Here is a 27260-nt window from a genome sequence, read left to right on the forward strand (position 1 = left end):
ACTTAAGTTGTGGGCCAAGCCTTGAAAACCACCGAATAATCCCCAGCATGTCTGAACTTCTGGGGCCCACGAATAAAAAGTCATCCAAATAGTGGAAAAGGCTCGTCAAACCCATGCAACGAGACATCTCCCAATGAAAGATGCTAAAAACCTTGAAATAAGCACAAGAGATGGAAAAACCCATCAGCATGTACTTATCAAAGTAATAGGCACCATAGAAGAAGAAGCCTAGCAACAGGAAGCTGTCCAGATGCACGAGGAAGAGTTGGAAGGCCAACTCTATGTCATAAGTGGCCATTAGTGCCCTCTCACCACACTCCCTGTGTAGATAGAGTGCACTGTCGAATGACACATACCATACTGAGCATGCCTCCCTCAGAATGAAGTTGTTGATGGCCCTGGCTGCCAGGGTAAGAAAGGTCGTGGATTAACCTAAACTTATACAGCAACTTTTTGAGCACCACTGCTAGGAGTGACACAATCATATTTGTGAATGGGGGATGCAGGAATGGACCTGCAATCCCTCCCCAGCCCCAGTTCGGTGGCCAGCTTTTCTTTCACCACTGTGTAGAATTGAGTCGCACAAGGTGCGTTCCTGCAGTGGGCTAGGGTTAATGAACCATTGTATGGGATCCTGAAGCCATCCCTAAAGCTCTCCAACAAGGTGCTGGGTAATGCATCAAGTTAATCTCAGGCTGCTGCTACTGAACTGGTTTGGGACTCTCAAGAGGGCATCATTTCCCTTTTCCAGTACCCTTTCTGTGGTACTTGGTGGCAGGGTGGCTGGCAGCACAGGTGGTGCAAATATGTTTGTATTTGCAATCCGTCGCCAAGCAGCCCCCTTTATTAAATTGCCAACAAGCCTCAGAGGATGCATGTGCTGCGCATCCCTGACTCTGTGCATTTCTCTGGCCCTAAAAGGATCAGCTGTTTGTGGGCACGTCTGAGCTCCTAGCTGTCATGTGGGTGAGCCATAGGCTCAACATCATGAGAGCCCCAGGACATGCTTGGCATGTCTGCCATCCTTTCACAGAATTGCTCATCATAGTTGAGCCAAGCGAACTCCTCATATGCCAAGTGAGCGCTAATGATGGTGTTGAAGTACAACCATATTGCCAGGTGCTGAGAGGGATGGGCCCAGCCCACCATGGATGCAAAGCAGAGGAAGGAATGTATCCAATTATTGACGTTCCTCATTATCCTTTTGACACTGAGTTTACCTTTTATGTACTGTTTTAGACTTTAGTTTATCCTGCTCATCAACACCAGTAAAAAAAAATTCTTTTTGAACAACAGAGTGGTGGTTTTGTGGCGTGACTGGGTTGGAGAGTAGATCCCCAGGATGAAGAAAACCCTCAGGGCCTTAAAAGACCGCCATGTTCCCTGCTGTGGGAGGTTTTGGGGCCATGCCTGATCTATGATGCATCCCTGTGGGCTCCCGTGCCCAAGAAATGATAGGAACAGAAGCTACACACAAAAAAGTAAATCGATGCTCATCTGTTTGGACAAGGTTACAAAGTCCATGTCTAAAATATTTTGGGCTCCATCCATTCACTGTCAGACAATAGTCTACTAATGGAAAATGTTGAAGAATACAGCGACTCTACCCGGGAGTGGTTATTCTGCCAAGATCAACCCAAGAGCAACCTGGAAAATCATCCATGAAATCACAAAGAACCCCAGACTAACACCTAAAGTTCTGCAGGCCTCTCTCACTGTGGCTGATGTAAGGGAAACGTCATACGTCAACCATCAGGAAAAAAAAAGAATGGGAATGGTGTTCATGAGAGCACAGTTAGGGAGAAACCACTACTGCTCACAGCAATGGGCTTATCTTTTTTCTTTTAACAGGGTTTAGATTAGGATCTAATATGTTTTAAGTATAACCAGTGCCAAAATATAGACCATCCTAGAAGGTTCACAAACTTTTTTCTCAGCACAGTAAGTTTAAGACTGCCACTCAGCCTCTGGGTAACCATAGGCAAGTCACTTGATTTGCTTGTGCTTCTAGAATTCTTTTGAAAACAAAGCATTTGCTCAAAGATGGCTTTCTCAGACAACAACAACAAAAAGATTTAAAACAAATCCACAGTATAAACAAAAACTATAAATGATACAACAGAGAAAGATATTTAAAGCACATAGTTCATCAACTAGAAAAGTTCAGATCATGTGGCAAAAATCAAAAGTAGGCTCTTCTAAGGCTGTCATCAGATATTTTATTTTGTATCTTTCACTTTCCATTAAAATATGTTTTTAAACTGCCCTTACCTTTAATAGCATAATTCTTCTTTTCTTCCATATCTGCAGTCATATCAAACATATCCCCATAGGCTCGAGCTAATCTCCACAGAAACTCAACTTGGCTTCCATACTGGCATGGTAGAGGAAGGAAAAAAATTAGACCATTAACTTGATCACAATGTCAAATGTAGCAGCCAAAATACTACATCAGCATTGACTAAATTTACCAAATTGTTTCTGGCATCTAGAAGATGCCAACCCCCCTCACCCCTCCCAAAATAGTAATAGGCATATAAGGAAATATTTCAGATATATTTGGCAAAAAAAGTAAAGGTTTGCCAACACATTTAAAATATATATATTTGGGGCACATAGGACGAGTCACTATAGAGGTTTCATTTATGCCTTTCACTCTGTCCACAGACATGCCCACAATGATTTATTCACCCTATAAAAGGGCCTTTTATATGCCTCCTAGAGCCTTTGAGATGACTATATTTACTAGTTTAAGGCTGGTGTAAGTTCCGGTTCGCACTACTGCTGCCACCAGCTCTTATTGCTTCTTATGAGAATGGCTTTGATACTTTTCATGCTTGAAGCCTATTTGAAATAAATTGGGATGTGAATCATTTTTATAACAAACTGAAATATCGTACGATATTTCTTAATTCGTTATATATCTGTAAAAAAAAGAAACAAACATTTTTCCTCCCAAATTTTCTTGAAAATCATTTTTCAGGTTAGTGCACGCTAACGGGTGTTAGTGCACACTAAAGGGAATTAGTGTGCGCTATCTCCCGTAATCGCACTAACAAAAAAATTTTTATTTTTGTTAATTTTTGCTATTTTTTGTTAGTGCGCGCTAACGGGAGTTAGCGCGCACTAAGTCGAAAACTGATTTTTCATGAAAAAAACCCAAAATGTCGATCCGTGGGAAAACAAGATTTTCCTGCGGCCAGACAAACCCGAAAGTGGGAACGATTGGGCACCTGATTCACATCCCTAGAAAAAACTGTCTTCATTTACTCTATCAGACATCTCACTTTTTAAAAATTTTTTAACCTTTTTCTTTTTTTTAAAACACCGTTTATAGATTTCCATGCAAAAGCTGCTATTAAAGACCCAATATTGCTTTTCCCACAAGGGATCACAGTGTTTGCAATTTAAAAATCCCTTAGCCTACCTTCACCCCTGCATTAACCTGTACAAAATAATTACTAAAAAAGAACAAGCTAGTACCCTACAAAGTAGAAATTAGTCCTCCCTACAAGGTTGCAATTCTAAAATCACCTCATTTAAATGTAGGTTTAGTCTACTGTCCCCCTGGTATACTACAAAAAAACTGTTCACCTCTGATTGAATTTACTAAAGTATTTCCATCACCAGAATCTACTTTAATCATAGGAGACTTTAATCTCCATGTAGATAAGAAAGCTTGTGAAATGTTCTTGGAGGCAATGGATGCATTAGGGTGGTCTCAATTTATTACGAAAGCTATCCATAAAGAAGTGCATATATTAGACCTAATTTTTGCCAATATCAGTAACTGTCTAATTAATACTTACCACACCATACTGCCCCGGTCTGACCACCAATTAATAAAGGCTGAAATAACCTTCCTTAACCCATCTACTAAAACCAGACCAAAATCTCACCTTCAGAAAAAAAAATAGATAAGGAGATACTTTCAGAATCAATGGAAAATAAGCTCCTTGAATTAAATAAGCTAATGCTTCTTTTGCCTTTGATTTCTGAGACCAGATTGTCAAGGACATAGCTGATACAGGATATCATGAGTAGGGAGTGTAGAGCCACTGCAAGCACAGTCCTGTACTAATGAGAAACATTAACAAAGAAAAGAATGCTTCCAATCTGAAGAGGTACTAAAACTCTTAGAAAGTTGGAAAAACAATGGCAGAAATGTCCTACTTCAGAATCCTTTAGAAAATATGTCTCTCCTAACTAAATACCGGACATTAACCAACAAAGCAAAAAAAGATTACTATGCTAAACAGATCCATGAAGTAATATTTAACTCCAAATTATTCTTTGATGTTAAAAATCTAATTAAAGACCCATCATCTTCCTTTTTGAGAAACTATAACTTTTCGAAGACCGTATGCAATGAATATTGCACATCCATTTTAGATAAAATTAAAAGGTTAAAAAATAATTTCCCTGTCAATTCTCTTACAAGAGCCCCCAAGGACTCCCATGGCCTGGCTAAATGGACTACGTTTGACAGAGTAACCAATCTTGAAGTCAGTCAAATTATAGCCAAAATTAAACCGGCTATTCAGTTCACTGTGTTATTACTCCTAAAATCACTACCTTAATCAATCTTTAGTTTCTGAAGGTCGTTCTGTTTGGACTAAAACAAGCTGTGATAAAGCCAATAACAAAAAATAAAACCGAAAGAATTGACGATTGGGATAACTATCGTCCCATTTCCAATTTGTCTTTTCTCTCAAAGGTACTTGAAAAAGTTGTGCTAACCCAACTAGTGAGCCACTTGGAAGACCAAGATATTCTTTTTCCAAATCAATTTAGATTTAGGAACATCATTCAACTGAGACTCTACTCCTCTCCTTAATGGCCGATGTTTTACAAGGATTTGATTCTGGTGAATCTTATTTTCTTGTGCTACTTGATTTAATGGCAGCCTTTGATACTGTGGATCATACCCTATTATATCATCAGTTGATCAACATCGGGATTGATGGAAGTGTACTCAGATGGTTCTCTTCCTTCTTATCTAATGTGTTTCAAGTTAAATTGGGCAATCAGATATCTGAAACTTTCCATATAGATACAGGAGTCACTCAAGGTTCATCCCTATTGGCAACCTTGTTCAATACATATATATGCTTCATCTGTGTAAATTACTGGCGGGTCTAGAGATTTCATTCTTCCTGTATGCTGATGACATACAGTTTTACATGGGACGGAACCAAAAAACAGCAAGTTAGGTGATCCAATACAGCCGTGAGGAAACAACAAAGAAGTAGATGCCACAAAAAAGTATTTTCCAAATCTTTAATAGTGGAGACTATCTGTACCGTCAGGCAGTTACATGTATTCAGCACCATTAATGAATGGAACCAATAGAATATTAAGAACAACCTGCTCCTATTAAGACATATGCGTACTGCGGATGAATTTTTTGAAATTCCTTTTGATTTCAACTTTGTGATTATAATTAAGCCCCTGAGGCAGCCACTCAAAGTGGCGAAACTCGGCCAGAGTCGGGCATCTTTTATAAAATACTACACGTCTCCACTAGTAAAGATTTGGAAAAGACTTTTTTGTGGCATCTACTTCTTTGTTGTTTCCTCATACAGTTTTACATTCCACTTTCCAAATCATTTGAACATACAGTGTCAACGCTATTAGATTATATGAAAGCTATTCAGCAAGTCCTGTCTCAAATTAAACTAACATTAAACATTTGGCTAAGGAGAAATTCGTCTATAGTTAAACCACTGGTTCTGGACTTGGGGACTTTTCAAAATACCCTCTAAAAATCAAGTACGTGATTTAGGGAACCAGTTAGACGAAAAACTTACTATGAAAAAGCACAACAATAAATTAGTCAATATAGATTATGCCAAGTTGTGTATACTACAATAGCTGAAACCTTTATTAACTTTCGAGGATTTTCAAACAGTATTGCAAACTAGAGATGTGCTTCGTTTTTTTCTACCGGGTCGTTTTTTGACTCTGATACTTCGTGGAAAAATTCGGTTTTTCTCGTTAAGTTTTTTTGAAAAACGGAACGAGGAAAACCGAAACCGGGCCAAAAAACAAAGCGGGAAACTAAGCTAAAAAACCCCCCACCCCAAGCATTTAAATTAATTTCCGTACATTACATACAAACTCCCCCCCCATCTCGATCCCTCCCCAAGACTTACCAACATCCCTGGTGGTCCAGTGGGGTCCCGGGTGCCATTTGTTTCTCCGTGCACATGTGCGCCATTGTCAGCCTTGCTCCTCAAAATGGTGCCGAACAGCCTCTGAACTACTATGTCACAGGGGCTACCGGCGCCATTGGTCAGCCCCTGTCACATGGTAGGAGAACCAACCAATGGTGCTGAAAGCCCCTGTGACATAGTATTGGCAAAGGCTATCGGCGCCATTTTGATTTCTGGCAGCAGACAACGAAATCGCTCCCGGACCCCCGCTGGACCCCCAGGGATTATTGGCAAGCCTTGGGGGGGGGGGTCAGGCTTTGGGCGCCATTGGTCGGTTCTCCTACCATGTGACAGGGGTTGACCAATGGCGCCGGTAGCCCCTGTGACAGTAGTTCAGAGGCTGTTCGGCACCATTTTGAGGAGCAAGGCTGACAATGGCGCACATGTGCACGGAGGAACAAATGGCACCCGGGACCCCGCTGGACCACCAGGGATGTTGGTAAGTCTTGGGGAGGGATCGGGATTGGGGGGGGTGGTTGTATTATAGGTAATCTTAATATTTGGGGTGGTTTGGGGTGGTTTTTAAATTGAAAAAAAAAATTTGCCTCTCTCCCCATGCAAACCCGAAAAATGGATTTTCCCCGAAGTTCGGGGAAAATCCTTTTCGGGTTTCGGGGCCCCCAAAACATGACGAACTAGGCAATTTCATTGTAATTGCCTAGTTCATGATAAACGATTGCACATCTCTATTGCAAACTCATTTTCTCAGACTACTGTAATTCTCTATTATTGGGTCTTCTCGCATGTCTTTTAAAACCCCTTTAATTATTTCAAAATGCTTCAGCTAGACACTTGTTAGAAGCTAAGAAATTTGATCACATTACACCCTGATTTCACTGCACTCGCTACTAGTACAATCTCAAATATATTGCAAAATATTAACGATAATATTCAAAATAATTAATTCCAGTTATTCTGGCCTGATAGGTGAGAAAATACAAGTACACACACCTCAGCGAGCACTAAGATCCCAAAATAGAGGACTTCTGGTTGTACCAACAATACAGAGTGCACACCTGGCCCATGTAAGAGACCATGTGTTATCTATAGCGGTTCCAAAGCTTTGGAATTCACTACCGAAGAAGTTACGTCTGAAACCAGACAGAAAGAAATTTCAATGTGAGCTAAAATATGGCTGCTTAAAAATGCATATAATCTTACTTAAAATCAACAGAGTAAGAGAATGACTGTATCAAGAAGGAGAGGGTTTAATTTGAAACACGAGGAAAAAAACTGTGAGAAGAAAGTGAGGTAATTTCAATACTAAGAATAATGAGAGCTCTCTGGACTGGAAGCAAGTAGAACAGATACAATGAAACATGAATTACAATGTACTGATTGCTAAGATGGATTAGCTGTAATATGTTGTATGTTTTGTCATATGTATTAGCTAGCAGAATAATTTGAATTGGAGCATTTCACTCTATATGTGTGAATTCTGTCTGAAAATTATTAATATTATTTGTTGTGATCTTGATATGGAATGATGGTATATAAAATGTCTAAATAAATAAATAAATAAATAAATAAATAAATAAATAAATACTATTCAAAGCCTCTTATTTCTTGCATTCACAACTTTCCACCCTATCTAGCACACCACATAATTTTACATGCATGCAAATCTTTCTACACATATCAATCTCTCCTCTTCTCAAGCACATTACATAAATCTATAAGATTGTGCATCTTTGGGAGCATATTTAAGTGAGGCTGCACAATGACTAAAGTATGGGCAAGTATTTTGGGCTTTCTATCCTTACTATGAGGTGACATCACTGTGTAATGATGCTCAATGTGCTTTTTCCACTCATTTTCTGATGTAGATGATCTCAGAAGAGTCCTTGCATATTGGAAAAGGATTTATGAGGGCCATGAGTATCGTAATGAAGTTGATAATGTGTTATATAATTCCTTATGGGGGCCAACCCAAAAACATGAGAACAAGGGGGGGCGGGGAGCTTATTCAATTGCCCTGACATCCACAGTATTTTATAATTTAATACAGTATTTTGTAGTTTGCCAAAAGTCAGTTTGATGATTCCTGATAAAATCATCATTCTTGTGATGTCACAGCTTTTAATGGAATTAAATCAATAAACCACCTTATGTTTTTATAGCTTCATTTTTTGTACTAGCAGCCTTCTAAGTTTAACATGAACTGCTGGTTCTGTTTAAGAATTTGCTTAAATATTTGCAGTTTAAGCAAGAACGTCTAAAATGCTGTAAGTTACTTTGTGAACATGAATTGTTGGGATGTTCCTTTTTTGCCCCTGGTCTATAACTTTCAAGACATACTTGCAAAATGTTCCAGGTAAGGTCATATTTTTATTCTTACAGCCATTGCTTAGTGGAAGAGATTATTTTGGCAAAGCTTTGAACTCCCTTAGGACTGGTGCTTCCAATAGACAAACCAGATGGTCACCTAGAACACCAAGAGTTTGGGAGTGGCAAAATCCTGCCAGCGTGAGGTCCAGAGGGATGCTGTACCAGGGCCAATACCACCAAAGAAGGGAGCAATGTGCTGGAGGTACTACCACTAGTAGTTATGTTAGGAGGGAGGGGGGAGGCCCAAATGCGAATGACCAAAGGTTTGCCAATGCCTATGCTTGCAGTGGCTCTGCACTCCCTACTCATGATATCCTATGACAGGGCTATCTTTGTTAGAAGATGTCATGATCTATTTTCATGAAGCAGTGGCTGTGAAGTTAAAAAAGTAATTCTGATCATAGAACGGATCAGACCTGACCTAGAAATGATACAACAGCCATGTGGCATGGATTCCAAGCATCCTACAAGAGTATCTTAACAATTTTTCCAAAATGTTTCTTAGACACTGTTTAGAGTTGCTTCTCCACTTGATTCTGCCATCGTACTTACTATTGGTAAACATTCTTATTTTAGTTGTAGAAACTGTGAATTGTGTCAGATATTTAGAAAGAGTTATTTACATAGATTTACCAAATTTATTTACCATCTCCCCAGTTTCCCAACAGATTGTCCAAGGCAGAATATAAAAAAACTAAAACATAATAAAACATATCAACAATAGAGGATGAGGAAAAAAAACAACATCTGCCTATCAGTTCACCCCTTCTAATCTTGCCTGGCCTCCACCCTCTTTCCTATCCCTATTCCATCAGACAAATATCCAAAAAACCCCTCTGTTATTCATTACTTCTCCCTCCAACCCCATCTTAACTCCTAATGCCAATGCTTCTCATCAACCCACTTCCAATCCATCAGTCTAAAAATCTGGAAAAATCCAAGATTTTTCTGATATCAACCATCATCCATCCCCAACCTCAAATCTGACAGAAGTGCTTTACATGACGAGGGAGCCAATGCAGAGAAAGAGCTTTGCTCTTACCCAAGCTTTCCTCACTTTTCAAAAAGATGAGACCTCAAGTAATGATGATGGATTAAATCAAAGGGCATGCCCCAGTCTGTACCAATTAATTTATTACCTCTCATCACACGATGGACTAATTGCAAAACTTTTAAGTTAGCCCATGCCTTGATTGGGAGAGCTCATGCAGACTGCAAAATAGTAGTGATGCTCTCACGTGATGTACCTCCCAAAAAAAAATCACAGGCTGTAACATTCTGAACCATCTGAAGCCTATGAGTGACCTTATCAGGCAGGCCCACCTATAGGCTATCACAGTAGTCCAAAATTGAAATGACTACTGTATGTACCACTATCTTAACAGCATGTATACATCCAAAAAAGCCTGCAACCTACTGACCATCAGAAGCTTAATAAAATCATGCTATGCCAATGACTGTACATGCTAATCAAGATTAAACAAAGAATCCACATGTACTCCACTACTTTTAGCAATCCCTGAAAAAGGTGCCACATCAGCTCTCAACGCTATCTTCAAAAGGGAAAATTCTAAATCAGGGTGACCTATTAAGGTCCCATTGAGGAACCAAGGACCTAAAAGGAGGTTGAAGAAGAGAAACGAGAAAAGTCTGGGTGAAAAATGACAAAACCCTCTTTATAACAGGAGACAGTTGCCATTTGAAACTTCCGAAAAATCTGGGATCAAACCTGAATGCAACCCTCTCTGAAATAAGGACAACATTTTGGAAATACTCAATAGCTATAGTAATATAGACCACTCCCTGTGGCATGCTTTAAACAAACACTATTATTTTTTTATTTGCATGATTTTCTATACCGACATTTGTTTAGTAACATCACATCAGTTCACAATTAACATGAAGGATAGCAACAGTGCTTTACAATTGAAACTGAGAAAACAAATATGAAACTGACAGAAACTCTAAAAATAGAAACAGAAACTAAAAATAGAAACAGAAACTAAAAATAGAAAAAGAAACTGAAAGAAACACTAGAATCAGACATAAGCAGGAACCTTCATTTTCAGTTTTTATTTTATTTTTCCTGACAATTTCAATGTTATAACAAAAAGCAAACAATCAGTGGAAAATGAATTTGATGTAGCACCAGAGAAAAGTTAGTGGCGGTGTCTTTTTTCATTGATTACTTTTTTGAAATTCCTCGGAAAAATAAAATACAAACTGAAAACAAAGGGCCCTGAACATAAGCAAGCGAAATGGCATTCTTATGGGCCTTCAACTGGGTAAATGATACTGAGAGGAAATATCCCTTACAATTTCTGATTTTTTCCTCATTATATACCAAGTGAATTACTGCCAACAAATGTGCAATACCTGGCATCCCTCCCATTTCCTCCACAGAAACTGCCAGCTGGATATCATTCGCGTGAATGTAACTAATCAACCCCAAAGGTCAGATCAACCATCCCAAAAGATGCATAATGATATTAAACAGCAATGGTGACAGGACCAAGTCTTGGGGGATACCACATTTTAATTGGGAAAAATCAGAAAGTGATGCAAATAAAAACCATGGCCAGGATGGAGAAATTTAGATTTCCTAATAATTTCTTCTCCTTGAATCCTGCTACACCAGTCCAGAAGTGTGGGATTTCTCCCCCAACTAGCAGATGGGGGCAGAGGACACCTTTTTCTGTGACATCATCACTGGTAGTTATGTGCAGCTCCAGAAAAAATGCCAATACTCTTATGTCAAAGATGTGAAAGAAAACAACTGATTCTTAAACAACATGTACATAATTTGAAACACAAAGCATCCTCCATAAGAAATCATCATTCTAAGCTTTTCTTGGATTAATGAAGAGGAAGAAAAAAGAAATGAAATATCCAGTTGCCTCAATCTCTGTAAAATCTGTGTTTCAAAGACTGCCTAGATCCAACTTCCTTATTTTCTTTCATGAAACATTTTAGTTTGGATGTGATTGCAAAAGAGGATGCTGTCTTTGGAGCTGGTGTTCTCAGGACGATCCTAATTTCTTCCCTCCCAGAATAATTGAGCTTGGGTAATTTTCATACATCTGCAATGGATTAGCAGGATTCAAGGAAATGAAACGATCAAGTAAAACTAAATTTCTCCTTCCTTCTGCTACATCAGTCCAGACAAGTGGGATCTACCCAAGTCCAATCAAGCTGAGGAGGACGACATTAAGGTTGCCCTGAGGACACCAGCTGCAAAGTGACCGCCTTACAAATGTCCTCCAGGGCAAGAATGGAATCTCCACCCAAGAATAAATTTGAGCTTTTTCCGAGTGTGCCCAAAGGACCTCCAGAAACTGATGATCTTTAAATAAATAAGCTGAATCAATTGATTTTTCTCTCTTTTTGTTTTAAAACCATCTAGCCAAAGAAGCTTTAGAAGCTGTGTCATCCTTATGAAGCCCTGCAATTAAAACAATCTGTCAGATTTCCAAAAAAAAAAATAGGATTAGAGAATGCTAAATACCTAAGAAGATCTCGGACTTCTAATAACCAGTGGGCCCTCTCTTTACCATGACACTCCCTTCTCCTGAACACCAGTAGAGATAGTGTCTGGTTTAGGTAAGCAGAAACCAGTTTAGGTAAAAAGGACTGGTCTATGAAACAGTAAAAAGACCAGAAAAGGATTTCTTGAAGTCAAGGCTTGTAATTCAGAAATACCTCTAGCTGAACAAATGGCCACAAGTAAAATCATCTTCAGCAATAAATTATACAGAGAAGCAAGGTTAAGAGGCTTGTATAGTGAACCCAATAAGCTCTGTGAATGAAATTAAAGTCCCGCTGAGGAACAAAGGACTTGAAAGGAGGTAAAAAATGTTACAGCCCACGAAGAAAATGAGAAAAATATGGGTGAAAAATGACAAAATCCCTTGAACTTTACTTCTATTACAGGAGATAGTAGCTATTTGAAACTTCAGAGAAATTTGGGATCAAACCTGAATGCAACCTTCTCTGAAAGAAGGCCAAAATCTTGGAAGTATCTGATCACCACAGCAATACAAACCACTCCCTGCAACATGCTTCAAATAGATACTAGACTCAAACATAAGCAAGTGAAATGGCATCCTTATGGGCCTTCAAAAGGGAGAGGTCACCAAGAGGAAATATCCCTTACTATCCAATCTTGACATTTCAAGAGCCAGGTTATAAGATAAATGAAGCTGGACCCTCCATGAGAATCAGACCTTGATTTAGGGAACCTTAATCCCTTAGGAATTATATTGGAAAATCAACCTGTAGTCTCACAAGGACTTCTTGACCAATCTGGAGCCATTGGAATGACCCATGAAAACTGTTTCACTATCTTTCTCAAGTTCTCCCTCTCAGGAGCCTGGGAGGAAACACACAGAACAGCTCTCCCTCTGGCCATGCCTGGACCAGAATGTCTTATTGCTTTGGAGCCATACTTCCAGTAACAACTGAAGAACAAAAGGCAATGGCATTCTTGTGAGTTGATATTAGGACCATTGGTAGAGCTTCCCATGGATCCACTATCTTCTAAAAGGTCTCCCAAGTGAGCTCCCACTTTCTGGAAACAAACGCATCTCTGAAAAGAAAGGCTGATTGAATGTTTCCCATTCCAATATGAGTCTTGGAAATTGCAGCAGATTTTGCTCCACCCATTTGAAAATATAAGACTCATTTCTTTGGAGACCCTTCGACTCTGGGTGCCTCCCTGTCTCTTCACATAAGACACTACTGTTGCATTGTCAGAGAGAATCCAGACTGCCAAGAGGAAATACAACAAAACCAATCTAAAGGCCCTGGTTTGCAGCCTGTTGATGGACCATGAACCCTCCTCTCCTATGGCCAGAGGCCCCTGAGCATCCTGGTCTTGGTAGTGGCTCCTCACCCCAACAATATTGCATATGTTTTGAGAAGCACCCACTGAGGAGGTTCTAGACTCTTTTGCTTCATCAAGTTCAGCATTTTCGAACATCACGAGGTGGTTTAACTTCCTGACCTTGGGAGATGAAGAGAAACTTCATAGTCCTGAGTCTGAGGGGACCATCAAGACAGATGGAAAAACTGAAAAGAATACATATGGGCTTTGGCCCACTGAACCAAATCTATGGAGGTTGCCATGAAGCCCAGGAGCTGCAGATAATCATATGCTCTGAGAGCCCTCTGAGCAAGAAATTTCTCTGACTCACAATTGTGACCACTATTTCCCATGTCAGATAAGTTTGGCTTGCTTTAGCATCAAAGAGAGATCAAAGGCATTCTGGAGACTGAGAAGAAACAGCTTACTTTTGGCAAAGTTGATTATCCAGCCCAAGTCTGTTGGACACCGTGTAAAGGCCTTCCTGGTGGGACTTGATCCTGTTAAGCAATCACCAAAATATGGATAAACCATAATTCATTCCTTTCATAAAAAACTGCCACCATTACCATTAACTTGGAAAGATTCTTGGAGACATGGCAGGACTGAAATGGGAGTGTCCTGAACTGAAAGTGCTTTTTCAGAATGCAAAAAGTGAAGGAACATATGATGATCTTCCCAGATGGGAATATGAGATTCAAAGAATATAGAAACTCACCTTGCTGCACAGTCACCAATATGGACCAGATGGTTTCCATAGAGAAATGGAAAATGCAAAGATTTCTGTCTACCCTTTTCAAATTGAGAATGGGTCTGTGGGAACTAAATGGAGTGCTAACCATGTCACTGTGCTTCACATGAAACTGGAACCACTGCTTACAACTGTGGAAGTTACTCAAGAGTAGTAAGAATAGCCACCCTTACAGCTGACGAAATGTATGGAGAGACCATAGATGCATAGAGAACTGAAGTTGCAAAAACTAGGGTGCAGTCATGAAGATGTGTGTGATCACACCTGGTATAACTGCTGAAGGTGAATGCCTACAGGCACCCCCAAGAAGAGGAACCACCGACCTTCATTGAGTGGAACAGCTGGACACAGTGGAATCAGATGATTCACCTCTTGACTTTATTGCTCCTTGAAAGGACTGATTTCTTCTTCAGAAACTAAATGATTGGGAAGTTGACTGCTTCCCTAAGGTTTTTTTTTCCTCTCAGTTTGCTTCCCTAAGGTCCTTTACAAAAGTTGAAAATAAGCTTGCTTAGATAGGCTTTGGAGAAAGCATTCACTGACCAGTGCCACTGCCACAATAGCCTTCCCATGCAACCAACAGGGGTTCTAGAACTAGAAGACATACCAATAAGCTAAAATAAGGTGATCTCCAGGAAAGCAGCCCCCAACTCCAGCTAAGACACCGCCTGCCTTTCAAGAAGATGCTATATCCAGTGCAAGTGCCCAAGCTACACTGATCAAGACGTGGTTGAAAAGACATGTTTCAATAGAACCAAAATCTTTCTATCCTGATGATACTTGAAGGCTCTGCCCCCACACAGCATTGTGTGGCATCTGGTGGCAAAGAGTACAGCTTGGTGAAGCCTTGACAGTTTTGAACACTTCTCAGTGAATTGCAACTCCATTAGGAGCATACCCTGCACCTCTGAATAAAGAGAACCTACAGATTCCCTGCAGAACAGGATCTCATACTGGAACCTCCACAACCTGGAAACTGATGTCCTAAGGGAATTTCTTTTTTAATAAATAGACAGAAGACAGACATTCTCACCCTTTGCCACCTGTCGTTCATCTACAGACTGACAACTGTCTACAACCACATTTTTCTACAAAATATGGGGGTACTCTCCTGCAGAGTTCCCTGCTCCAAACACCATTTTAGATAATTAGGCTCTTATTGCCCCCCCCCTCCCCACATCCAGTGGCTGAAATGGCCAGGGCAGAACCCTGACCTATAGTGATTGTAGGCCCCCCTTCACCAGGCCTCTGCAAATGCAAAAGACCTGTTGTAAAATACCAAAGAAAAAGAAAAAATCTGGGGAGAAATTTCCTCGAGAGAAAAGACAGGGACCTGGCATAGCTTCAGCACAGCTTTCCCCTACAGAGAACGACACCACAAGCCCCTTCCTCCCCCCCCCCCCCCCCCAGGACACAAAGCCTGAGTTAGGGAAGAGAAACGGGTGAGAATGACCCATGGGATATATATAAAATGGTGGTCATTCCTGCCAAAATGGCTATCTCTGAGGAGGAAATAAAAACGGATCCCAGCGCCGGACTCAACTGCTGCCATGCCTGGATCTGAGGTGCCTGACCGCAAGCACAGCCGAACTTGTGCTGCTGGACTTGGCAGCTTTTGCAGGCTCCTCTGAAGAATCACTGTTACCACTGCAAACAAGAGAGCAGGAGCCGGCACTGCAGCAGAAGCGCTGGCTCACAAGAACTCCAACACTGACCAGCCTCCATGACAACGTAAGTCAGAAGCTGCACAGAAATACTGTAGGCTCACAAACATGAAGGAGACTAATGGCGGGTGGGTCATGCTCCTAAACTGACAAAGATATGCTCCCCATGTCCACTGGAGACTTACTCTTCTCCAGTTCCTTGCTTCAGCAGAAATGGCAGATTTCCTCACCTTTCTCTACTTTTTTTTTTTTTTAAAGCTTTAATAAAGGGGGGTGGGGGGGGGGGGGAGGAGAGGAAAGACAACTTCCAACAGAAGCTCCTCCTTAACCAAAATCAAGCTCCCAACCACTAGGCTCTATTCCCCCCTCTGGGAGCCTTTCACCGGGCTCGCTTAACTGGGTAGTACCAGAAGACTGGCCCGCAGTTTGTTGTCAATAATGCACAAAATGCTGATAAAAATAGAACTGCCCAAAAACTCTCCATCATGCCAGGCAAAAGCCGAAGCCTAGGTGCAAGTTCCTGCTGCACTTTCTAGAAACAGGGAATACTGGCTTTTACTGGAGCTGCCCCATGGGCTACCAATGATGATGTCACAGAAAAAAGGTGAGCCCTCTGATTCCATCTGCTAGTAGGGGGGAGATAACCCACACATCTGGGCTGGTGTGGCAGGATAATAAAGAAATTAAAGTGATATTGAAATATAGAACAAAAACTAGGTAACAAAGCTACAAAAAGATGTATGCAATTTTTGCACTAGATACCTTTTCTTCAGTTTTGGTCATTAATCTGAAACCTTGCTGTTTACTGAGCTCTGAGCCATCATGCAAACCATCGGCTTGCTGAAGAAGATGAAGCGGCACAGCTTCAGGGCGTGGTATTGAGTTATCTGTAGGGAGATTAATTTGTTTCTTTTCATCGTCTGATTCTATTTCTGGTTCAGTATGAGCTGTCATATATCTGCAATGAAAGAAAAAGTATTTTACCAGAATAAAAACAATGACAAAGATTATGAAAGTTCTACATCACATGGTGCACAGCTGTGAAGTATATTAACTCTGTTCAATTCACATAAATTCTGATGTTTCAATGCCAAAGTCGAGTGCTGCTGTCTTAATGTTTCAGATAGCCCTGCTTCATTCTTTCCAAGAATATGACTTACTGAAAGATTAACACATTCTGGATAGTTTGTATAGCAAACAGTAGATGTGGATCTCAGTAGAGAAGGAACATTTGGCCCACCCAATCTGTTTTAAATAATCCATTAATGACCAGGAAAAGAAAAATCAGTGAAACCTCTTGGGCTCTTCTTACAGGGTACAAAAAAATATGGCAACAGCCTTAATAGAAAACACATTCCGTCAACCAAGTTGTGAGGGAGTCAGTTGGATCATTAGATGACTGAGGGGTTAAAGCGGCTCTTAGGGCAGATAAGGCCATTGCAGAAAGACTAAATGAATTCTTTGCTTCCGTGTCTACTAATGAGGATGTTGGGGAGATACCAGTTCCAGAGATGGTTTTCAAGGGTGATGAGTCAGACGAAATGAACCAAATCACTGTGAACGGGGAAGATGTAGTAGGCCAGATTGACAAACTAAAGAGTAGGAAATCACCTGGACCAGATGGTATGCATCCTAGGGTACTAAAGGAACTAAAAAATGAAATTTCTGATCTATTAGTTAAAATTTGTAACCTATCATTAAAATATTTGGGGAGGGGGAGGGGAAATAACCTTGAAGGCTAGTAGATGCCTGATTTCGCCTTACCTGCAAAGTTAAGAAAAAAAATGGTAGGACTTGGCTTGATCCGCCCTTCAGGGTTTGAGGGTGGTACCTGTGAGGCTACCACCCTCACATCCCGAACAACACAGAATCCTCCATTACTCCTGCAGCGGAGAAGCACTTAACTCTACTCTGGGAAGTGTTGTTGGGGGAGCCACCAGCCTGCTGGCATTCCTTCTTGTGCGACGCCTTTAAAAATGTTGGGGGGTGGGGCCAGACATCCATGCATTTCCCCTCCCTCCCTCCACAATCCACAACCACACATGGCAGAGAACATCCCATCCCTCTCACCTTAAGTGAGTGGGAGGGCCGATGGCCCGATAAAAAAAAACAACCCACCCGACCCTTTAAAAATGACCCCTTAGCTTCCCCCACCCTCTGGATGGCGCCAGCCATCCAGTGCTCCTACCATGTGACAGGGGCCGGCCAATGGCACGGATACCCTGTCACATGGTAAGGGCAAAGGGCCATCGGCACCATCTTTATGAGTGGCAGCCGACGGCCCGAGAACGGGAGATCGCTCCCGGGACCACCACTAGAACACCAGGTAATTTTAAAATGTTTTGGGGGGCTCGGGAGGGTGGGGGAAGCTAAGGGGTCATTTTTAAAGGGTCGGGTGGGTTTTTGTTTTTTATCGGGCCATCGGCGCCATTTTTGAGTGGCAGCCAAAATGGCGCCGATGGCCCAAGAGCGGGAGATCGGTCCCCACGCCCCCACTGGACCACCAGGTACTCGTAAAAAGTTTTGGGGAGTTCGGGAGGATGGGGGAAGGTAAGGGGTCAATTTTAAAGGGTCGGGCCTCACAAAAAAAAAATTAATGATGTGATTCGGAACAGATTCCGATTCACATCACCACCGATCAGATTTTTTTCTCCCTTTAGCCGAACCCGATCGTTAAGACGATCGGGCACACGATTCACATCCCTATTATCTGTTCAGCTGCCAGAACAATGCTAAACGCTGGGAGAATACATGCTTACAACCCTCCCAACATCTACCACTGCTCTAACAGCAACGCTAATCCTGTACACGACGCTTAGCCAGGAGTATGACGCCAGCATTCCCCAGCTAGGTTTTCGCTCCTTTTTCAGGTACGACTTCTGGGAAGAGTTGATGGAGGCAGTTTTTGTCAATGGTTTTCATTGGGGGGGGGGGGGGTAAGAGGGTGTTACAGCCACATGATTGTGGATTCTGGTGGGAGAGAGGGAGGTGTGTGTATTTGTGTGGCATCCGGTCCCCTCTCCCAACATTTTTAAAGGTATAGGGTCCAAGAGGGATTTGCCGGTGACCTGGAAGGTCCCTCGAGCATAACACTTTTTCTTTATGGACAGGAGGTAAGTGCTTTTCCTCCCATGGGGATAATGGAAGACTTGGGAGTTCGATGAGGCGGGCTAGGGGTGGTGCCCCACTTTTGTAAGCAAGACAGAAGGAGATCTGGCCACTGAAGTCTCAGCATTTATTTTGTTAACTTGGGGGTAGGGGAAGGGTAATTGGGTTACTGCTGGCCTGTAAAGAAGGTATTTTTTGGAGTTTAATTTACCCACTTATGCTCTTACTATAGCTGGGGAGGTTTTAAAGTTATCCAAGTAAATGTACCCAGATAACTTTAGCCTTGCTCTCCACTACAGATAGACTTACCTGCCTAAATTTATCAGAAGAAAAACAGAGGCGATAATACTCCTGGTGAGCCTCATTTGGAATACTGTGTACAGACCTGGAGACTGCATCTTCAAAAGGATATCAACCAAATGGAGTTGGTCCGGACAGTGGCTACTAAAATAGTCAGTGGTCTTTGCTCTTAAGCATATGGAGACAGACTAACATCTAAACATGTATATTTTAGAGGAATGGCAAGATAGGGGAGATATTAGAGAGAGAATAAAAATACCTCCAAGGTGTTAATACACAGGAGGGGGGCTTCTTACAATGGAAAGGATGCTCTGGAGCTAGGGGTCATAGGATGAAGGTAAAAGGGGGTAGACTCAAGGGTAACATAAGATATTTCTTTACAGAGAGGGTGGTGGATGCATGGAATAGTCTCCCAGTGGAGGTGATGGAGACAAGGACAGTATCTGAATTCAAGAAAGCATGGAACAAGCACAGGGTATCTCTAAGGGAGTGCTAGTGATTGTAGAGCTGAATATGTGATATGGATGGGCAGACTAGAGATCAGCATGTCCACTTGGCTATTCAAATGTTTGAATACACAATGGAGAGATGCACAGAGTGAGGTGGGATGATGTTAAGGATAAATATCTAAGTATAGCCAACAGATACTACCACAATAAACATTAGATTGTTAATGATTGAATATATGTTTAGATAGACTGTTTATGAAAGCATATTTTGCTATTAAGAAAAGTATCTATAGCAATTTTACCAGTGATGGGTATGTGATTGGAAACTATTTCATCTCATGAGTTGACACCATAACAATATTTACAAGCATAATGCTGTTCAATTAGATCTTACATATTAATTTTTATCATCTCACATCTATTCTGATGAATTCTTGTACGAAGTAAAACAAGAATGCCTTTGGCAGAGACCATGCCCATCCATTTGTTTGTCTGTGACCCAGTATCAGGAGACAAACCACCAAACAGAATGAGCTATTTTATAGTTTACACTTGGATACTTAAATTATTTGAATATTCTGACTGAAAACTTTGTCAGAATTTTTATTGCCTTCTTTTCCCATGTTCTGGCTGCAATCGCGCTAACCAGTTGTTACACACGCAATACAAGAACGCCACCTCCCATATGTGTACTAATGGGAGTATTTTTTCTGTGCTTACTTTTTACTTTTGTTCCACTATGGAAAATTCCCATGAGACTGCCAAAGCATGGCATGTGTTGGGACTATTTTGTGGATCTTTTGATTATTGTATGCTTAGACTGAATCTTTGTACATCCTCATATTACACTCAAGGACACTTTTTGAATATTTTTGTCTACATGGTGGATTTTGTTTTGATGAAGTACACAGGAGCATGAACCAACATTTCAGAATGACACTGGGAGTTTTGTTGATAATACTACCCTGACCTGAGAGCAGTATCCTCTTATTCTGACTTTGTAGAGGTTTATTCCTGTGCACATATCGTAGCAAACTTCTTCATTTTATGGAATAAAGTCCTTGGTATGGATTTCAGAAAGTAACATTCTCAGTTGAAATTCTGTGCTTGGTACTCTAATTAGGAAAATTTGACGTTTTGAAGTTAGCTGGCTTGGTCAGTTACTGCGCTAACCGTTTCCTATGGACGCATAGTTCAAATAGTCCAAAATACTATTCCTTATATTCATAACACCAAATTCAAAAATAAAGTTTAATTGAGAAGGTAAATTAGCCTAATAGAGCACAAAATTCTATAGCAAGCCGATGCACAAACACAGAGTAATTTTCAAACCCACTTCTGCAGGTAAAACTATGCTTGCCTGCAGAAATGCCCGGTTCTAAAATCTCTTGCCTGATACGTGGGTAAACTTGTGGGTGCACATCCAGTATGTGTGTAAGTTTATCATTCCCAGGGATGGGGCTGGGGGAGGGGTTATGACTTATGCAAACTTCTGGTGGGACAAAATTTTAGAGTGAATGTATGTGCGCAAGTCTGTTTTGAAAACTGGTATAAAAAATGTGCACATTTTTGCCAACTTTCTTATGCAAATTGTTACTAAATTACCCCCTAAATATATCATTGGGTAAAAAAGTTGCATGAGCAACTCTAACAGAAAATACAGAGACTGAAATCACAAAAAATTCCATAGAGCCTACCTTCTGCAACATATATGCACATGCACCTACGTGGATCGAAACAAAAAAAACAAAAAAAACCCCTCAGGATTCCCTTGGATCTCTGACATGTCCAGAAAATCTTCTATAAATAGGACTCTAAACACAAAAGTTATTCGGGAGTGGGTGGTGGTTCCCCTCCTGATGCGGTGGAAATAAAGGTCAACCAAGAAAAATAAATAAATAAAATGATGACACCTTTTAATTGGACTACTTAATAAGTTTCTTTTTCACCAAGGTCAAATTGCTTTGAGCAGACGAAGGGAACAGAACTCCGAAAACTGATCAAGAAATGTAATAGTGTTCGTCCAATAAAAAAGTGTCATCTTATTTTTTGCTAATCTACATTCTCACAAGCATTTGTACGGGGATTCATTTCTAATTCTTGCGCGTTTGATTATTTAATAAGGGAATAAATATAGGAATCGAAAACATTCTTCCCTCTTTTCACCCCCAACCCTCCCTCTCATTCTGCCATGGTTACCTCTCTGCCTGCATAAGTTGCTAAGATGATCTTTCAGATGCCCTAGGCCAAGAGTAAAATGAACGGTGCAATAAAAACCACCATGTGAAAAATACATCTGAACCAGACTGATTTTAATGAGTGTGGATGTATTAAAGCCTGCTCTCTGGACAGAGGTCATTCTTTGGGATTGTGTTAAAACAAACATCTTTAATGAATTCTTTTTTTGTAGGTTGTTTAAGCACTTGTTGTCTATGAAACAACATTATTGAGAACTGTTGCCCTACCAACCAAATTGTGCACTGAAAAATTTCAGTTTTCCAAACGTATTCCTATTACTTGATAAGATCACAAATGAGGGGATAATTTTTATTGGCTGACCATTTCCAATTTTCTAAAGAACAATCATGTTAGGTTAAATCTGTTGAAATGCAGCACAGTTTTTCCCACACTTCAGATACTGATTTAATCTTGATATGCTTCTTTGCCATACAGAAGATCTCAACTGGATTCACTCATGTCAAGCTTCAATGCATAGTCAATGGCATTCATCAGTGTACAATTACAAACAAGAAAAAGCACAAAGCCTCCAGCGAAACAGCTCAACGAAAAGAAATAGAAGCTGGGGCTAATTCCAAAGAAAGGCACCCAAACTGTTAATCTGACTAATGGTATCATACAAAATCATATAGTAATCCAAACTACTCAGAATCACTGACAATGATGATTCTTTGCTGTTATAATCATCTACCATTAGTCGCCAAATCACCATAAGGTGGACAACAGTTCCTCAGGGTTTTTTTTACATGCCGCACATATTCAAAAAAATTTCTTTTGCATATAGAGTAAAAATCTGGCTTATCGCTAGCCTCCACCATAACCAATATGATGTAGAATGTGCTACTGCAATCAGTTTATCACAACTGTCTTCGGAACAGACTCTAGTTCCAAATCACCACACTGCACACTCCATCACAATTGACAGCATTGTCACTCAAGTGTGCAGTTCTTATCTTCTTGCTCTCTTGATATAATACCATTAGTCAAACAGTTTGGGTTCCACACTCTAGAATTAGCCCCCAGCTTCTACTTCTTTTCATTAATCACCGTATTGCATTTTATGCCAATCTGATTCATCATGCATCAGGAGGTATTTAATCAATCAAATTATTCAATTTGCTGACCTATCCAATAGCTATATTTTCCATACAGTTTTGGTGCAAGCAGAGCAGCATGAGCTTGACCATTCCACTGCAGAGCATGGGAGAACCATTTTCTGGGACACTTCTAAAAAGAAAAAATAACTGTTTATGCTAAACTTCCAACCAATACTACATTTATAGGTGCTCCTTAGTAAAATATGGCAGTTAATAGTGCCTCTCATTATGTAAGAGGATCACTTGGCACACATTTGGTTGCTAGAACCTTTCACAGCTTCAACATACACAGATGACACTCATATAATAAGAAACACCACTGACTGCTTATATCAACATAGCTTTATGGTGCTGTTTATTCATGACATGTTCACTGAATAGGAACCCAGAGAAGTGACAGCTGCCTCAGTGGAAGGGGAAAATATTAATGGTCACTTATAAATACAAATATATGAAAAAATGAATATATTGTTCTATGCAATCATACAAAGAAAAGAAGTGAGCATATGCTAGGGAAATGGAAACTCAAAAGAAGTGAATTAGCACAAGTTTCAGAGATGTGGGAGGCGTAGCACCAATCGTCAATGTTTCACATTAAGCCTTGACAATGGCTCTATTGCTCACAAGTTTTAAACATGCTAATTCAGCTCCTGTGCATTGTCTACATAGTCATGGAGACACAGGTGGTCAACCTGCGGCTCTTGCCCTCCTGGCCACATGGCAAGAGCAGCACTGCAGAGGACAGGAGGAGAGTAACTGAAGCAAGGAAACACAAGCAATAGAACTAAGCAGAGAAGAGCCATTCTGCTTCCTGCTCCAGCTCCTCCCCGCCTGACCTCACAGCACTGCTTGCTCCTGCAAAAACAGAAGGGAGGGGCTGGAGCTTTTCGCTGCTCTTTCCTTCTCTACTCCTCCACTCTATCTGCCATCAGCAGCAGTGGAGGACAGGAGGAGGAGGAGGGGAGAATGTGTGAGACTGGAGCTATCAAGAGAGCAAAGAAGCAGCAGTCAGCTCCATATTCCAAGCCCACCACATCCTGTCCAAACCTCCACCCTACTTGCTGCCTGTAGTAGAGGGCTCTTCTCTGGTCTGTTGTCTGAAGGGGAGGGTCTGAAGTGCCCCAGCACATCAAGTCACTGTGCTCCCAAGATCTGGGATTCAGCTGACAGCAGAGGGGAAGAATGAGTTATCCAAGGCTCCAGTCAAGTTAGAATTATTTGTGGCAAGGGAAAGGGGGTGAATGTAACAGATATATACTTGGGGAAGTGGAGGTGAGGGAACAAGCTAGTTATTGTGAGCTCATATAAGGACATGCACTGTATCTGAGAAGCAAGTTTGTGACAAAAGATTCTTATTGGTATGTAACTAGTGTTATGACTAAATAAAAAGATAAGTGTATCAGCACTGAATAAAATATAAATTTGCTTCCCATCAGCTCTGTCAAATTTTGTCTCGAGCAGATTTTCTCTTTGTTACCTTTGTAGTCTACTTTCCATAGAGGGAAAAAAGGAAGGTGTGCGAGTGTGCGAATGTGTATGTATCCCTGATTAACTCTGGTGTCCTATCCACACCAAACTTTCAGGGCATGTCAGGGTAGAAAGAAGTAATCTGTCAGGAAAGGGAGTTTTTTTGGATCCACATACGAGTGTGGACATGCACATTCTGGGGCGAACATAGACCCCTTTAGTCCTTTTATAGATTTAAAACAAAAAAGCCAATTACCTGCATCTAACAAAAGTTTCAACAGACTATAACATTTCCACAGGCCACCTGTCATAAAAGCAGGGTTTCAGGAGGAATTTGACAAGAGAAAGAGACAGCCTGAAAAAAAAAAAAAAAAGAAAAGATATTTGGAGTACAGGGAGAAAGGTCCTCCAGTCAGATCCTTTCTGCCATATACAGCACTGCTCATCAGAAGGCATTCAAAAAGTAACAATACACACAAGAAATACGCAAAATATAAAAATTCATAGAAAACCCCCCATTTAAACATGACCTCTTGGCTGTCGGCTGTTCTTCCGCGACAAAGGGCAGAGGAGGGACCATATTGTCGCTGTCCAATCTGTAACATGTCCATCTGTCACAAGGTGTTGTGGGTAGACTACTGAAGGCTGAGGATGTTCATACTGGGTGAGGCACAGGAGTATCCTATGCCCCATCCTTTCAAGGAATTTTGTGAAGGGATTGTCCCATCCTCATGCTCAGTGCTGCTAAAAAGAATGGGGGTGAGGTAAAGTGTGCAAGGGAGATGGGACTTTTCATTGTCCGGTATTTGGATTCTGCATATATTTATTTATTTATATATTTGTTGAGTTTTATATACCGTCATTCGGTAGGACTCCCAAACTCCTTCCTAACATTCTCTTTAACTTCCTTCTAATTATGTGCATATTTTTTTCACTAAGAATGAAAAATGTGTAATTTTGTTTAAATTAATTGTTCTCTTTTTCCGTCAATGCCTAAGTGATTGGTCATACAAGTGGTTTCAGTATATTTAAATGAGGTAGTGTTAGTGATTGAAGTACGAGCAAGAATTTTTTGCTTCCTTCCCTTAATTTAGTCCGACAGCATGCTCACTGTGCCTCCTTTACCAAGTTCCAGATGTTCATAACATCAGGAGAGAAATTCTGTATATCAGGAAAGGGATAATGAGGACCAAGCACTTTGTGATGACACTGACAATCCATTACATATTTCTGTGTAGAGGCTGATCTAAAATCCTACATTAAGGGGTAATTTTCAAAGTGATTTATGCAGTCTTTACCACATATTTCAAAGTAAACTTAGGCATATACGTTCACTTTGAAAATCCTTGTGTAATTGGCTGAGTACATGCACATATTGCCTCATACAAAGTTAGACCTGTTCCAAGCAGGGCACAACTTGTGCAAGGTAGCTTATGCACATGCCCCTTTAGATTGATGAAGTACTTGTGCGGGAGCCTGAGCTGGAGGTGAGAGGGGCTTCCAGGTCTGCCGCCATTCCCGAAGACCCAGGACATCACGGGTCGAAGCCCCGGAACAGCAGGGAGGACCCGACCCTCGGGACCCAGAACAAGGCCGGAGTGACGTCAGCGGAGCGTCCGCTCCTACATATTGAGCAGCGGACGGCACACCGCCGTCGTCGGCCGCGCGGCTTGGTCCGGCTTAGGCCGGCGAAGGCTGGAAGGCTGCCACGAATTTTTGGTTTCGGACTGAGAACCCCCCTCCTGCCTCAAAATACCTTGATGTTAATGACAGAAGTCCATTAAATCCATTAAAGGGTTATATTGCTTATTACGTGAACATTTATGCCTCATACAAAAAGAAAAGGCAAAGTCAGGCAGGACGCCTCTACCCCTGCAAGGCCGGGTCCTATACAAACTACTTTAACTGGATTTTACACACCTACAGTTAATATGACCCCGTAGTGTCCCATTACAATGGGGAATTTTGAGCAATTATCCCCCTTGTCGGGAGATGTTAGTCTTAGTCCCGGGGTACCAACAACTCCTGCACCACCAATGAGCACTGCAGAAACCAATGGCTTTGGCTCACCAGTATTACGGACTGCATTTATAGGGGTGAGCCCATTAGAGGATGTCCATGGGAAAAAGGCTGCAGTGCTGGAAAAGGAGGGGGGGATATCCCTACCACTCCAAGTGATGGATCAGAGATCTGGAGAAGCTATTGGGAGATCTATGGCAATGGGAGGAAGTAAGCTAGTCCCTCTCTCTGGAAATACTTCAGAACAAGAACCTTTAAAGTTATTTAATTTATAGGCAGGTGACACTTTCACACTAAAAAATAAAAAAAATAATCAGTCTTTTAACTTAAATTCAGAAAATCCACACACCTTATCAAGAGTTTAATCACTCCCTTGTAGGTCACTAGCAGACATATAGTGACTATTACATTTAAAGGGCCCTAACTGTATGCAGTCCTACTCCCCTAGCAACCTAAAACTTAACTAGAACTGAACAAATTTAAGATGAAGGCAGTAGTCCAGTAGCAAGAGGGGGCCTCCCAGTCCTTTCCATTGAGTGTCACACGTATGATCTTTTTTACCCGCTGATGAGAAATTGTATGTGTGCATCCGATGCAAAAAGCTCCTGTCTCTCAGAGTCCGATCTCTGGAGGCTAGCGTGGTAGACCTGGAGAAGCTGAGGCAAACAGAGAGGTAAATAGATGACAGGGACATAGTAGCCAAGTCCTAACTCCAGTCTAGTAGCCCTGGTGCTGCCTTGGAGGAGAAAGGTCTCATGATTAG

The 27260-nt window shown here is 41.1% G+C and overlaps 1 protein-coding gene across 8 annotated transcripts in view; it reads right to left on the minus strand.

Moving 5' to 3' along the window:
* The window catches only part of RMDN2 (regulator of microtubule dynamics 2), a 252019-nt gene that overhangs the window by 104694 nt on the left and 120065 nt on the right, over window positions 1–27260 (minus strand). For all 8 annotated transcript variants that reach the window (XM_029593795.1, XM_029593793.1, XM_029593796.1 and 5 more), the window contains 2 exons: window positions 16582–16777; window positions 2272–2374 (listed from right to left, as the gene is read on the minus strand). In XM_029593795.1, coding sequence (XP_029449655.1) covers window positions 2272–2374; window positions 16582–16777 — 299 coding nt within the window. The remainder of the gene's footprint in view (window positions 1–2271; window positions 2375–16581; window positions 16778–27260) is intronic.

The sequence above is a fragment of the Rhinatrema bivittatum genome, chromosome 3, assembly GCF_901001135.1.
Source record: "Rhinatrema bivittatum chromosome 3, aRhiBiv1.1, whole genome shotgun sequence".
Taxonomy (NCBI): Eukaryota; Metazoa; Chordata; class Amphibia; order Gymnophiona; family Rhinatrematidae; genus Rhinatrema; species Rhinatrema bivittatum.